This window comes from Piliocolobus tephrosceles, chromosome 3 (assembly GCF_002776525.5).
Source record: "Piliocolobus tephrosceles isolate RC106 chromosome 3, ASM277652v3, whole genome shotgun sequence".
In the NCBI taxonomy this organism is placed as follows: Eukaryota; Metazoa; Chordata; class Mammalia; order Primates; family Cercopithecidae; genus Piliocolobus; species Piliocolobus tephrosceles.
This window is the reverse complement of record NC_045436.1, coordinates 12,425,301-12,439,942: the sequence shown is the minus strand read 5'-3', so window position 1 is coordinate 12,439,942 and position 14,642 is coordinate 12,425,301. Positions and strand designations below refer to the sequence as shown.

General features: G+C 38.6%; 1 protein-coding gene and 1 long non-coding RNA gene across 5 annotated transcripts in view; one reads left to right on the top strand and one right to left on the bottom strand.

The window, feature by feature from the left end:
* Window positions 1-484, bottom strand: part of LOC111552569 — a 42,326-nt gene extending 41,842 nt beyond the window's left edge. For all 4 annotated transcript variants that reach the window (XR_002734670.1, XR_002734669.1, XR_002734671.1 and 1 more), the window contains exon 1: window positions 331-484. This is a non-coding gene — a long non-coding RNA (uncharacterized LOC111552569). The remainder of the gene's footprint in view (window positions 1-330) is intronic.
* Window positions 485-580: 96 nt separating this feature from the next.
* NEIL3 (nei like DNA glycosylase 3) overlaps window positions 581-14,642 on the top strand; it is a 53,706-nt gene continuing 39,644 nt past the window's right edge. Inside the window, exons 1-2 of the mRNA XM_023226906.1 lie at window positions 581-850; window positions 12,839-12,951. Coding sequence (XP_023082674.1) covers window positions 695-850; window positions 12,839-12,951 — 269 coding nt within the window. The 5' untranslated portion in view covers window positions 581-694. The remainder of the gene's footprint in view (window positions 851-12,838; window positions 12,952-14,642) is intronic.

Sequence of the window (14,642 nt, the reverse complement as noted above, 5' to 3'; positions counted from 1 at the left end):
AACAAAGCAATTTCAAACAGCTTTCATCTTGGGGCATCGCCTAACAAAATCGATGCATGGACTTGGGTAGGGCTCACTTAACTAATAACGGAGTTTTTAAATATAGACACTAAAATATATTCTGCTGTTTGTTCCAAAATCCCTCCTCTTCGTTTCTCTCATCCCACCCACGTCCAAATATAGCATACCAAAAACAGGGCCAAAAACAAGATTGTCTGTGACCTATCTGTCCTGTCCCAGACAAGTACAGATTAAGAGGACCAGATCAGAAAATGTGTGTATACTAAGTAGCTCAAAGACAAGGGCAAAACTTTAACGCACAGAAAATACCTTCAGAACTTTCCAGGTTCCAATTTCCTCTGCTTTTACAGGTCAGCCTAGTTAGTTGTCCTCCACGCCCCACGCCCCACGCCTCACGCGCGTTTGCGTTTTCTTAATAAACCCATAGCAAGACCTACGGCGTGGGTGAGCCACAGCGCATGCGCCGTAGGGAGCGACCCTAACAGCTTGGACGCTGCTTGGGCGGGGCCTAGGCCGGGCCTGGGCCGGGCTTGTGCCGGGCCTGGGCGGGGCCAGGCGCGCGCGAGATTTGAATTTCCTCTGCGAGCAGTCAGTGCCCGCGCAGAGGTTGAGTTGCATAGCAGTATTCTCACCAGGGCCTGTGACCAGTGGGCCACGGGTGCCGGCCACAGAGATGGTGGAAGGACCAGGCTGTACTCTGAATGGAGAGAAGATTCGCGCGCGGGTGCTCCCGGGCCAGGCGGTGACCGGCGTGCGGGGAAGCGCTCTGCGGAGCCTGCAGGGCCGCGCCTTGCCGCCCGCAGCCTCCACCGCTGTGGTTTCCCCGCAGGTGAGCTACTCCTGTAACCGGCCATGCAGTCAGCACGGGGAAGTGGAATAAAGACTCCATCAGGGTTCCAAGGTTTAAAATGTCATCTCTTTGCTCTGGCCCAGACTTCGTTTCCCGAAGTTTTTCGTCAATTTACTGGAGGGAGAAGTCGGTCCTAGGGCGCCTGCGCAGGAGAGGAGGGCTAGCGCTCTGGGCAGAAGCTGCCTGAGCAAGATGCCCTGGGGGAATCCGGTGAAGGTGTTTTATCCGAGTCACCTTACTTCTTTATGATACCCACATGGTTTCCCATGTCTACAGCTGCATTTTTTTACTGTTGATATTATCAAATCTCTGCTACCTCTGATAACGTTTTTTCGTCCCATTTTAAGCTTTTAGCATAAATTTCTAGTTTCTTGCTTGCCTAATATTCTGCAATTGGTAAGTATATCACAACTAGTATATAATTCTAAAACTACACGTAGAAAATGTAGCACTAACTTCTCACTCAACTTCATATTGCCATCTAATTCAGGGGCAATGAAACCCAGTTCTGGTTCCCTTAAGTGAATTTATTTCTTTTTAAAGTAAACCAGCACAGCTTCTTGCCACTCAGGCATTCATTGCAGACGATGTGTTATTCATTTGATAGAACTTGTACTAAAAATATTTTGATTAAGGCATCATGTTTTAAAAGCCCTTTAGATGTGTGGATGATTGTATTTCATGGATACATGCAATATTGCACTGTATTTCAATTTCTTCTGCAAAGCTTCCTCATAGCCTTTGGTCCTAGAAGAAAAAGTTGCCTGCTATGAAATTAGCATATGCTTACAACTTGAAAGAAATGAGGTTCTAAGTCTAAGAAAATATATTTTCAAACTTGGGAAAAAGGAATAAATTTTACATATCCTTCCAATTGCCCTTTTGTTTATTTTAACTTGATATGCCAGTAAGTACTCTGTACCTATTTTTTTATTATTGTTACAGTGTTTCTAAAATCGTTTCAGGGTACCAAAGATGGATTTTATATGGTTTCTTAAGAATATTACTATTTATGAAAATTACTCATTCAACAAAATTTGAGTACTCAAGGCACCTGGGGAGCAAAAACAATACTTCCTCTTTTAGAGCCTATACTCTAGTTGGGAAGATACAAAGACATTCATTAAATAATCGCCTAAAGAAATATAAATTAAGTTCTGTGAAGGAGAGATACATGGTTCTTTAAGTGCTTTTAGGAGGATCAGGGAAGGCTTCCCCAGGGAAGAAGCAAAGCTGAGGTGTGGGCCGGGTGCAGTGACTCACTCCTGTAATCCCAGCACTTTGGGAGGCTGAGGTGGGCAGATCACCTGAGGTTGGGAGTTCAAGACCCGCCTGACCAATATGGAGAAACTCCATCTCTACAAAAATAAAAAAATTAGCCAGGCATGGTGATGGCGTGCATGTTAATCCCAGCTACTCGGGAGGCTGAGGCAGAAGAACCGCTTGAACCCAGGAGGTGGAGTTTGCAGTGCACTGAGATTGCATTATTGCACTCCAGCCTGGGCAACAAGAGCGAAACTCTGTCTCAAAAAAAAAAAAAAAAAAAAAAAAAAAGCTGAGATGTGCAGGGCGAGTAGCAGCTATACAGCTCAGGGACTGGAAAAGGAAAAAGAAAAGACTGAAAGAAAGCCAGAGTAGACACTGCCCTCTCATTTAGGAGACAGCTGCAGAAATCCAGGTGACAAATTTGGGGTCAAGTGCTGGTGGTGGAGATGAAGACAAGAGAATCACTATTTTAGAAGTAAAGATGGGAGGGTGAAGCAGTGGATATGACATGAATATGCTTAGAGATATCATCATTTGCATGATTCAACCACAGCGTATTTTGTGTTAGGTTTTATGCTAGCTCCTGTGGATACGAAGATGAGTAGGATATGCTTTCTGCTGTGAGAGTCCAACCAAATGTTTTAAATAAATATCAACTCATTGGTATTTAGGAAAAATAGCTTAAACATTTCCTTTTAAGTTTTGTTGTGATTATCTCTGATGGTAAGGCATGAGATGCTCTTATATTTCATTCAGTCATGAAAAAGGATAACCCTATGATAAAGGATTAACCTGATTCTACAGATGAGGCATATGAGTCTCAGAGTGAGTTTAAATCAGTTTGCTCAAGATCACATGGCTAGTAAGAGGCTACACCAGGGTTTGATTTTTCTTTAAAACTCCAAACCAGGCCGGGCCCGGTGGCTCAAGCCTGTAATCCCAGCACTTTGGGAGGCCGAGACGGGCGGATCACGAGGTCAGGAGATCGAGACCATCCTGGATAACACGGTGAGACCCCGTCTCTACTAAAAAATACCAAAAAAAAAAAAAAAACTAGCCGGGCGAGGTAGCAGGCGCCTGTAGTCCCAGGTACTCGGGAGGCTGAGGCAGGAGAATGGCGTGAACCGGGGAGGCGGAGCTTGCAGTGAGCTGAGATCCGGCCACTGCACTCCAGCCTGGGCGACAGAGCGAGACTCCGTCTCAAAAAAAAAACAAAAAACAAAAATAACTCCAAAGCCTACCCTCTTAACATGCCGTAGCTCCTCTCAGCCATAAAAGATTCAGTAGGATCTTTATTGCTTTTTTAGCATACAATGGTAGGAACACCACAATGCTCAGTATGTAGTAGTGGTTATTTATTAAATAGAGAAGTGCAACCTTGAATTTTTAGCTGTGTCTACTACCATTTTTAGTTTTGTTCGGTTTAGTCAAATCTCTTATGTCTATTCTGATAATTCTCTTCTAACAGCTTCCATGACCATGTTTGGATTGCACAAAAGAGTGCAGCCTGATGATGTAATACAAATGCTTCAGTACTGGTTAGGCAATTATTAACATCACTTGGCAGCAATATTCAGTAAGTTATACCCCACACATAAAAAGCCCGGCATTTAAAGGTATTATTTTTGGTACCTTAACAGAAAGAGGCATTAAAAATTGGAATAGGTCTTTATGATTAGGATCAGGAATCTGGTTCTATGGACACTGGATTTTAAAATCAACATGGAAGGAATACACTCTGAGGCTGTTGGTAAACTTCTAAATAATTTACTACGGCTTCATTTTCTGGGGCTTTGATCTAAAAAAAAAAAACCATAATTATAATCTTTTGTAAACATAAAGAGTCTTTTGCATTTTAGAGGGATCCTTAGTAAATTTCATTAAAACATGGTTAAGTTGTCACAAACCTCTGGCAAGATCATTACTGTAACAGATGATCCCATGTCTCCTAAGCATTTATGCCAAAGAGTGAAAGCTATTTAAATGTTTCTGCTACTGGCTTGAAATGATTAGTTTTCACAAGGCAACATTTAAAAATAATTTAATAACTGCATACTGCATTCTTTACAGTGCAGTAAACATGGAAAAAGTTACCAATGAGAGCTAAAGAAATATTTAATGGGCATTCAAAATAAAATATTTAAACCTCAGATAATCATACCAAAAAACAAACCAAAAAACACTACTTCAGTAGCTATTGCCACAATGAAGTGTTACTCTGTCATATAGCATTCTTCTTTGTTCGAGTGTAAAGTTTATAGAGAACACACTTGAATGCATGTCTCCCTGTGACAACTGATCCTTATTTTGAGAAAACCTAGCCATAGAAGATCCCAGCATCTGCTAGTCATGGGTGTACTATATTATTGTTCTGAGTTATGATCCACTGTCTTGTCAGCATAAAATTGTGCAACAGTGTAAGCAAATTGCATAAAACTCTGCTGGAGATTGTGGAACCTTATGGTAAGAAACAATATTGGAATATAAATGAACATAGCTGGTTAATGAGCTTTGAAAAGTCAATCCTTTGATTTTAATTGTTGGGTGGATACAATATTTTAGTGAAATATTTAATCTGCATGTGTTTTCAATCTCACAAAACAGCATATGAAACAGTTTATAAGCATTCATTTTATTTGAAACATGGTCTGGTTATTTCCATCACTCCTTAAAATTTGATACATGTATTTAATATGCCAGCTATGTGTCTTTATATATGCTTCACAGTGTCAGGAACTGAGGAGACGTTTAATAAAAGTTGAATGGATGAAGAAGAGCAAGGTTTTGAATAGTGCAAGATGATTAAAGATTTAGAAATAAATTCCATTTGGAATCTTTCATTATGAGAATGTGTATATTTTGTTGTGCATGTTATATGGAAATTCCTACTACCAGAAGATAAACCATTTTCCTTCTTCAAAGTGAGGGGGAAAAATCATGGCTCATTTTACTGCCATTATTTAAAGAAATGAGCTAATCTACAGAGATTCATTTTCCAGTAAAATGAGGCTCATTTCTTTAAGCATCTGAAGGGGATACCTAAATAATTTAGAGAACATGCATTATATACTTCCTTACCTTCTTAAATGGATACTGGTAATGATTTCTCCTTAATGACTCAAGATCATCATTATCAGTATCCAGAATCCTATGGAGTTATGAAACAAGGGACAACAGAGAACAGGTAACATTCTTACAAAGGAAGAAAAAGGGGAGGTGATTTTCCATGGCCATTGTAGCTTTTTATCCAAGATGAACATATTCGGTATGCTGTAGAGAAAAGAACATCTATCATCTTGATTTTGAATTCCCATTTCTTTGTTACTTCCTCGTCTGGAGATGCTTATTGTCACAGCTTATTTGGTCAGGATTAAATTAAGTAGCATATAAAATTCTTAGCTTAGTGCCTAGCAAAATAAACATCCTGGGAATTGTTCCTTTTTCTTCTAGATCAGAGCTTTCTCACCAGACCCATTTATCTGAGGAATACCCTATTTTTATGAAGGGTTTGTAATCATTTGATGCCTTCAGATAAGGTACAAAGTCTTTAATCTCTCAGTAAGTGCTTGAAGGCCCCGCACTTAGAAAACTGTAGAATATGTTTTGATGACTAGGCCTGAGGACCCCTATTTTGGTGTTTAGAAATCATTTTAAAATTGTGTTATTTGATGACTTAGACTGGTATATAAGTGATCTCTGATTAAAAAGTGTTGTTGTATTTTGGGGGGGAAGCATGTGAGGAAAAGAGGAGAGACTATGAAAGTAAATATGGTATTTTCTTCTTTATAGGGAAAATACTTAACTGCACTAGAGTTGAGGCATTTATCTATGGAAAAGTCTTATTCTGCTCTGAAAAGTTTATCTTCCTTGTCCACCCATGGATAGGCGGGATAAATGGTAATCAGCACAATAAATCATGTGCTGTCTCTGAAAATATATGTTGTTTTGAAGATTTCATATTATTAAGCCACTTGAAAATGGGAAGGTGAACCCTTCTCAATCATACTTAAAATTGTGTCAAAGGAGATTTTCGTCTTTATTTCAGAAAAAATAAAAAGGATGAAATGTTCAAATAATACAGTAATGGATTATACGGGTCAACATGAGAAAGTCAAGTGTATATTGGGCAATTGTGTATAGTTATAGCAAAGATAACAGGCTTATGGAAATTAGTTTTTGAATTTGGGCAGCAAAAGCTTGTAGAGAGAAGTGATAACCCTAGATTCTATGGTAGGACAAATGAGTATCTTATAAATCTTAGGTTTATTGCAAAAGCCTTACCCAATTTGTACACAATAGCTATTAAAACAAGTAGAACAAACCATTACCTGTATACCAAAATTTTACCTTAAGATGGAGTTTTAAAAGAAGAGTGAAAGATATATGCCGGTGCTTGCAATGGGCAATCATAAGTTGAAAATTTTATTTTATCCCAAGTATATTATCCAGAGCTGATTATTTTAGAAATTATAGAGTACCAGGAATCCGCTGACTTGGATAAACCATCCACATGATAGACAACTGAATAAAAAAACTTTATATGACATTTCAAAACCAAAATTAAGCACAGTAGTACCACCTATCCAAAGAAGGTGCATTCGAAGACACCCAGTGAATGCCAGAAACCATGGATAGTATCGAACTCTATATATGCTATCTTTTTTCCTACACATACAACCTATGATAGTTTTAATTTATAAATTAGGTACAGTAGGAGATTAATAGCAGTAACTCTTAATAGAACAGTTATACTGTAATAAAAGTTAAATGAATGCGGTATCTCTGTCTTAAAATACCTTATGGTACTATATATACCGCGAGTAACTGGAACTACAGAAAGTGAAACCTTGGATAAGTGAGAACTACTGTATTGGATTAGATCTTTTTAGAGCAACAATTTAAATGCTAAGTAAACATGTCAAATAAAAACCAGGCATTCTGGGACTGGTGGCTAAACACAGAGGAACTCCTCCCTAAACCTTCCCAGATGGTTCTTTTAATTTTATGGGAAATTCTGGTAAGTAGAGTATTTTACTTCCGTTAAGACTTTTAGTAGTCATGAGAATTTGGTCCTCTTATGTTCTCACTCCGTTACAGGTAATTAGAAAATAAGATATTGGGATGTTAATGAATTTTAAAAGGAGATTAAGTAGATGGTAGAGTAGAAGATTTTGCCAAGATATCTTCGGAAAAGTCAAGCAGGATGGGGATGGTGGGAGGGGAAGCAGTGAGTGTATACTTTAAAGTCACACTTGGTTTTCAGAGCTAAAGGAGGAGGTATCTATTTAATCCCACAAATGTTCACTGAACCCCAGGCATTGTGTAAAGCCACCAAGGATATTAGCTAAACTTGTTACTGTCCCCAGAGAGCTTATAGATCGATGGGGGAGAAATTCAAGTCACAGGCAAATAATAATTCAGTATAGTAAGTACTGTGACAGTGGTTTAGAAAATACTATGTGAAATTTGGCAAGTAGAAAGCCTTGAGATTATCCTGCCGTCCAGGTGGGGAGACCCTAGCCCCAGAGAGAATTACAAACCATATATGTGAGCAAGGGAGAGGTTTTACTAACATTTCATTTTAATACCCAAATACCATCAGGTATGAAAAAAGGAATTCTTAAACATATTTAAGCCAAGGTCATATAGCATCTGTAGAAGAGTTTCTGCTGCACTGAAGTCAGTTGATATTTTTAGGTTAATGTTTTTCTATAAGTTAATATCTACCTGTGAATTCCTTCACTTGCTCTTCTGTCAACATGTATGTTACAATATTAACATTCATCAGGCAATAAACCTCTTTTTTCAACATTTGTAATTTCAGAGTTTTGATTTTTTTTAAAGATCATATCGTGTGTTGTTTTTAATTACAGAGAATAGAGTAAAACACCAGTAGAGCAAATAAGACACGTATTACACCTTGAAGACTTTAACTGGAGGTTCTCTTTGAGGCTCTGTCAGCTAGGACGACATACTTCAATTTCCATTGACAGCCATGTGAAAATATATAATGGTTTCATGCATTTAAGTATATTGGGGGCTTTGTATTTTTGACTCTTTTTTCTTTCACAAGAGAATTTATTTACAAGGGAACATATTACCTTTTTTCTTGTTAATAAGTGGCCCAGTAACTATAAGGTTTGAAGCACTGTCCACCAAAACTTTGTTTGCTAAATGACCATATCATTTTCCACGGTTAGAACTTTGTTATTTTTTTTAGATAGAGTCTTCGCTCTGTCACCCAGGCTGCAGTGCTGTTGAGAGATTGGCTCACTGCAGCCTCCACCTCCTGGGTTCAAGCAATTCTGCCTCAGCCTCCCAAGTAGCTGGGATTACAGGCATGCGCCACCAGACCCGGTTAATTTTTGTGTTTTTAGTAGAGTTTTCATCAGTTGGTCAGGCTGGTCTCAAACTCCTGACCTCAGGTGATCCGCCTGCCTCAGCCTCCCAAATTGCTGGAATTACAGGCGTGAGCCACCGTGCCTGTCCACCATTGTTAGAACTTGCTAAAATCTCTGATAGATGACAGCAGATTTGCAGATATAGATGTCTGCTCCAGGATAACCTTTGATGCCTTGAGGCATAAATCCTGGAAATAAAAACTTTTTTAAAAAAATGCCTATCCCCCAGCATTGGTAATGGGAGATGTTTCAGCTGTGCTTTTCGTAAACTGTACATGGAGCCATATTCCCCACGGTGTAGATGCTACAGAATCTTGAGGCAGGACCTTATAGGCTCATTTATCACATAGGAATTCCCTGAGGGAAAATCTCTGGTAGAAATCAGGATGGCTGGTTTTGTGTCTCTTCCTAATAAACATTATTAGGAGTCCTAAGCATTTTAATATTGGGGTAAAAAGAAGTTGAGGTTTCCATTAAGAACCCTCATTTTTGTCAGATTTTTCCTGTTGGTTTTTTCAATTGATCTCACCTGAAATGTATGTCGTATGGTAGTCTGAGGTTAAATGGTTCAAAAAATTTTACACTTATTATTTCTGTAGGTATTTTCGTTTGCCAATTACAACAAAACTCAGTGGGGCAGTACTGCTGAATTAGATTTGGGTGTTTTGATAATGGGGCAGTTGTCTTCATGGAGTAGAAAACTTCCCCAGGAAATTGGCAGAGTTTTCAGAACTGATAGAGTAAAATTAGAAAATCTGTCTACTGCTCTTCCTCTTGCTCTCTGGGCCATGGCGTAGCAGGGCCTTTGCTCTGTCATTCCTTTTGCCTGGAGCATGGCTCACTTATTTAAAACTTGCTCAAATTTCAATTCTTTGATGAAATTATGATTGCTCCTTTAAAATTGCAACCTGTTGCACCCTCCCCCAATCTTGATCTCTCCTTTACATCTCCATCTCTTTTCCAAATGTCCTAACATACTGTGTTATTGTGTTTATTGCGTACTCTTTTTCCTTACTAGAACATAAACTCCATGAAGGCAGCTGGTTTAGTTATTTTATTTATGGATGCATCCCGAGCCTCTAGAACAAGGCCTGAGACATAGTGGAAGGTCAGTAAACTTTTCTAAAATGAGTTTATCCAAGTAAACAGCCATTTTTAACGGGGAGGAGGATCATCTTTCTAGATGTCACATGCCACTTTTGTTTTAGACAAAGCCAAGTGAATAACATGAACTGTTATAGGTGTTGACTTTTGGTGTTTTTAACTAAATGGTGTAAGTTCTTGTCAAAGCTGTTCACTTGGTGATGTGAGCAGACTTCACATGAGACATTTGGGACTCATGCACTATCTTATTAGGTGTTGTGACAGCACTGTCTATTTCAAGGTTACTTCTCTGTCTCTTTGCTAGTAGCCATTATAAAACCTGGTAAAGTCAGAACTAAGTAGTAGAAAGAAGGTCCAGGCAGGGAGAAGACAAGTAGTGAGTGCAGGCCAGTCCTGTTTCCCATCTTGGAAGAAGGGAAGTGAGCCAATCAGGTGCAGTGAGAAACAGTGATGTGGCAGCTGACACAGAATTTCATAATTGGCCTATCAGACATTAGATAGATGTTGAGTTTCAGCTTTAACTTTTTTAAATTTATTATTTTTATTACAGTAGGCTTCTGGGGGAACAGGTGGTGTTTCGTTACATGGATAAGTTCTTCAGTGGTGATTTCTGAGATTTTGGTGCACCCATCACCCAGGCAATGCACACTATACACAATGTGTAGTCTTTTATCCCTCATGCCCCTCTGTCCCTCCCCGCAAGTCTCCAAAGTCTAATGTATAATTCTGATGTCTTTACATCCGATTTAACCTGTAACACTTGAAGGGGTAAAGGAGATTAAAGCACAGGAGTGGCAGTAGTAGCAAATTCTTTCCTACCCAAGAAGTGGGGAATGCTACTAGATATGAGAGAGAGAGAAGGCTGTGTGTGTGTGTGTATGTGTGTATAAAATGGGTTAACATTCATCACTTGGCCTCTGCTGGGAGCTCTAAGAAAAACTAGAAGATTTCACAGGGTGTGGCTAAAACAAGTTGCTAGTAAAGAATATTGGGAAAAGATAAGAGATTGTTGACATTGGAGTGGTGGGAAAACAAGGCTCTGATCATTGACTTATAAATGAGGGTTCAAAATGTTAATAAGAACTTAAATCTGAGATCCTGAAAATGTACAACCTAATCTATATTGAGACGAATATCTATATCTGCTTTGTATATCATCATCTTAAAAGTGTCCTGGGTAGTTTATAAGAACTTTTTACATACTGATTGGTTGTCATGGAAACCTACCTTAAAACCCACTATCATACTCTATACTTGGCCTGAAGTGTATTTGAGTGACTTAAAGTCCCTTGTTAGGGAGAAAAGCATCAAGATTCTTGGTACTTCTCAATTCAGGGCTTTAAAAGATTGACATATAAAAACAAGGCAAATGTGTTTTTTCCTCACTGAGTACTCAAGCCTGCCTTCCCAGTGCTTGATAATTATTGATAGGTACTGGAATTCATCCCAGAAAGGGAAACCAAAGACTGAGCTTTGAGGACATGGTGGCATATACCTACGTCTCCAACAGTTTCTTTTTTATGATTTGCGCAGAGCAGGAAGTGATTGCTGTCATTTTTAATTACTCCTGTGCATTTATCTGACATTCTAAGCCAGTGATTGATTCTCCAGTTCTTAAACAAAGAAGGTTTATATAAAGCTAATCACCTGAACTGTAGGCAGTTGGAAAATTCTGGCATTGACTGTAGCTATTTCAACCTTGAGTGGGTTTAGTGGAAGAATGTCTCTCATCTCTATCTTTTTTTCTTTATCTCCCTGTTACCTCTCTTTGAGCTAAATACTGTGATTGTATCTTAACAAAGTCCAATTTAGTGAAATAAAGAATAGAGTGGACATGCCATCTTAAGCATTTAGAATGACAAATGTCTGTAAAACCAAAAGTTTGAGAATCACTGAGCAATATCATTTCACTTTAAACTGAGGAAAAATTGTGACTTATTTCTAGACTCTATATCTAAAGCTGTTTTATAATTACATCTTGACATTTCCCCACTCCCATTGCCTACCAAGGTTTCATTTAGAATCTTCTGAGGATCCTTAGGCCCATTAGAGAAAAACAAAGAAGAAGTTAGAGGTAAATGAGGATATTACTTTAGATTGAGTTAATACATAGATGTAATTCTGTGTACCCTGTTTTATCTTATATGATAGTTAAGCATGTCTTAAGTTTTACATTTTTTATTACATTTTGCGTTTAAATTAAATGACGTTTATAAAACATATCTAAATAATAAAAAATAATGACATAAGAAACACCAGTATACATAACACCCAGTTTAAGAAGAAGGGCATTACTAAAATCTAAACCAAACTCCCTTTATTTTCTTCTCCCACAGAAGAACCTATATTTTATATTTTTGTTTTCTGTTTATTCATGTTTATAATTTCCTCAAATATCTTATAGGATTCTGCATATATGTTGTAATTCTAACAATGTGTTGTTTGGTTTTGCAAGGCTGATGGGGGAAAGGGAATATGAGTTGATTTTTTCTTTATTCTTAACATTGTGGTTGGAAGAGGACAGGTCTCAAATTAGATACCCTTACTCAGGGGGCCCCAGGTTTTTATCTCGGAACTCCTGCACCCTCACAAGACATAAAGATTGAAGCTCTCATTCCTTAGTTTCAATCAGTGCCCTTAGGGTACATGCTGGCTTCAGGACTCTCCCTACTACCTCTCAGGGTTCTCTCCCACTTTTGGTTTTTGACCTTTTATTATCTCATACTAGCTTTACAGTTCATTGGTGTAGTTAAAAATACTTTGTTTTCGTATTTTATCATCTATCATTTGTAGCTGTTTTTGTCTGACCACTCTTTGAGGAAACTTGGCTGTACTTCTGGAAATGGAAGAACCTGTATTCCAATTTTTAGTTTTAAAACATTCGTGTTGTATTCCTGTGCTTTCTTTTCATATGCACAGAGTTGTATGGTCCTGGAAGGAACTTTATTTTGATTGTCTGCCAATTCCTTTTTTTCACTTAATTTTTTTGGCCTCTCTATCTCTAAATGACTGCATAGTAATTTGACAAAATGTATGTAAACAGCCGATTACATTACCTACTTGTTGGAGATTATTCTTCTCATTGGAATGCAGCTGGGCATGAAGTAATAAAAACACATTTAAGAATTAAATTATAATTTTGCTTAGAGTTTGTGTGTGTGTGTGTGTTTATGTGTGTATATGTATTTTCTACTAGGCTTCTGCACTGAATAATAATGAAGCCAGCAGCCTGTTTAATGGATACGTTTATAGTGGCGTGGAAACTTTGGGGAAGGAGCTCTTTATGTACTTTGGACCAAAAGCTTTCCGGTAAGATAAGCCTATACAGTACATCTTATCTCTCTAAGTTTAAAGATGCGTAAAGGCTACATGGAGTTTGCTAGGTGTCACATTTAATCGTATAGGAAGTACTGTGTTTTTAAGAGAGTTCCAATATGAGAGGTTGTGATTCTATCATGGAAATCAATAAGCAGCCGAAGAATAAATTCTGATGTCATCATTACTTGGAAGACAGTCATTTTACAGAGCTTCCCAAGATGTATTAGAGCAGCACATCTGTTTTGCTAGTCCCCAAGCTCCCTATCCCACAAGTCTCTCCTTGTTTTTACCAAATGTTTATTGCATTCAGTGACATTGGTTACTTTATGTTTGTGACAGGCCCTAGTTTGGTTTAAAAGTATCACTTGATTTTTAAATTTTTTCTGGCTCCTTGCTTTCTCTGAAGCCTTGAATGGAATTTGGAAATTTACTTGGAAAAGGTAAAAACTTTCCAGAGAAATAACAGGTTCTCCATTGTTTCACAGTTCCCATGGAAATTCATGGCTAATATACTGGCAGAGAAGGACTAGCAGCCCACTTCCTTGGGTGACTTAATGGCAAAAAAGTCAAAATATATGTAATTGTGATGCATGATGACATATTTAATTTTTGCAAGAAAATGAAAGCGGCCTTTGAGTTAGTATGTCTACCCAGTCTCATTCTGTCTTTTCTGAGTTTAGCCTAAACTTTTGCCAACTGTAAAAATTGGTACTGCTTCCTCAAATCGTTTTTAGTGCTGTTTAAAGATACTGACCACAGTTATCACCTTCTTTTTTTTTTTTTTTTTTTAGACGGAGTCTTGCTCTGTCGCCCAGGCTGGAGTGCAGTGGCGGGATCTCAGCTCACTGCAAGCTCCGCCTCCCGGGTTTACGGCCATTCTCCTGCCTCAGCCTCCCGAGTAGCTGGGACTACAGGCGCCCGCCACCTCACCCGGCTAGTTTTTTTGTTTTTTTTTTTTTTAGTACAGACGGGGTTTCACCGTGTTAGCCAGGAGGGTCTCGATCTCCTGACCTTGTGATCCGCCCATCTCGGCCTCCCAAAGTGCTGGGATTACAGGCTTGAGCCACCGCGCCCGGCCGCATCACCTTCTTAAAAGACCTATTCTTGAACCCGATGCTAACCAAAGGTGAATAGTTGTCACAAAAAGATGATACTATATGATTGTTCTTTTATTGCATCTCACCTACCACATATTTAGAGGAATCCAGGGTTTATGTAATTGCTTTTCCTTTGAGGTGTTCTCTTTTCATTGTCAGCAGCTGCTGTCCTTGGACAACATTGTCACTTCATGGTTTTTCTTAGTCTGGAATTGATAACATCAGCATATGCCTAGTTGTTCATGCAGTAATGATATATTGCAGGTTACATTACTGCTGTAGTATATTGATGTGATTGAAAACTCGTAGTTCTGGATAGAGTAGTACACAATGGAATCTATGCACGATAGTTGAAAACATTGATATGTTATTGATTCTCTGGTGTTAGGTACAGATTTATTTCTGTAAGATGAATGATAGGGGTTTTTATCAAGTGCTCTCCACCAGACTGATAAGGGGGAAGTCATTTCTCAGTACAGGGCTGTCAGTAAGTGTTCCATGAAGTTCTAAACAAGGACAATCACTTCTTCAAACTCATTGAACTAGTGCCATCCCTGGAGAGTACATATATCAGTATATGGGTGG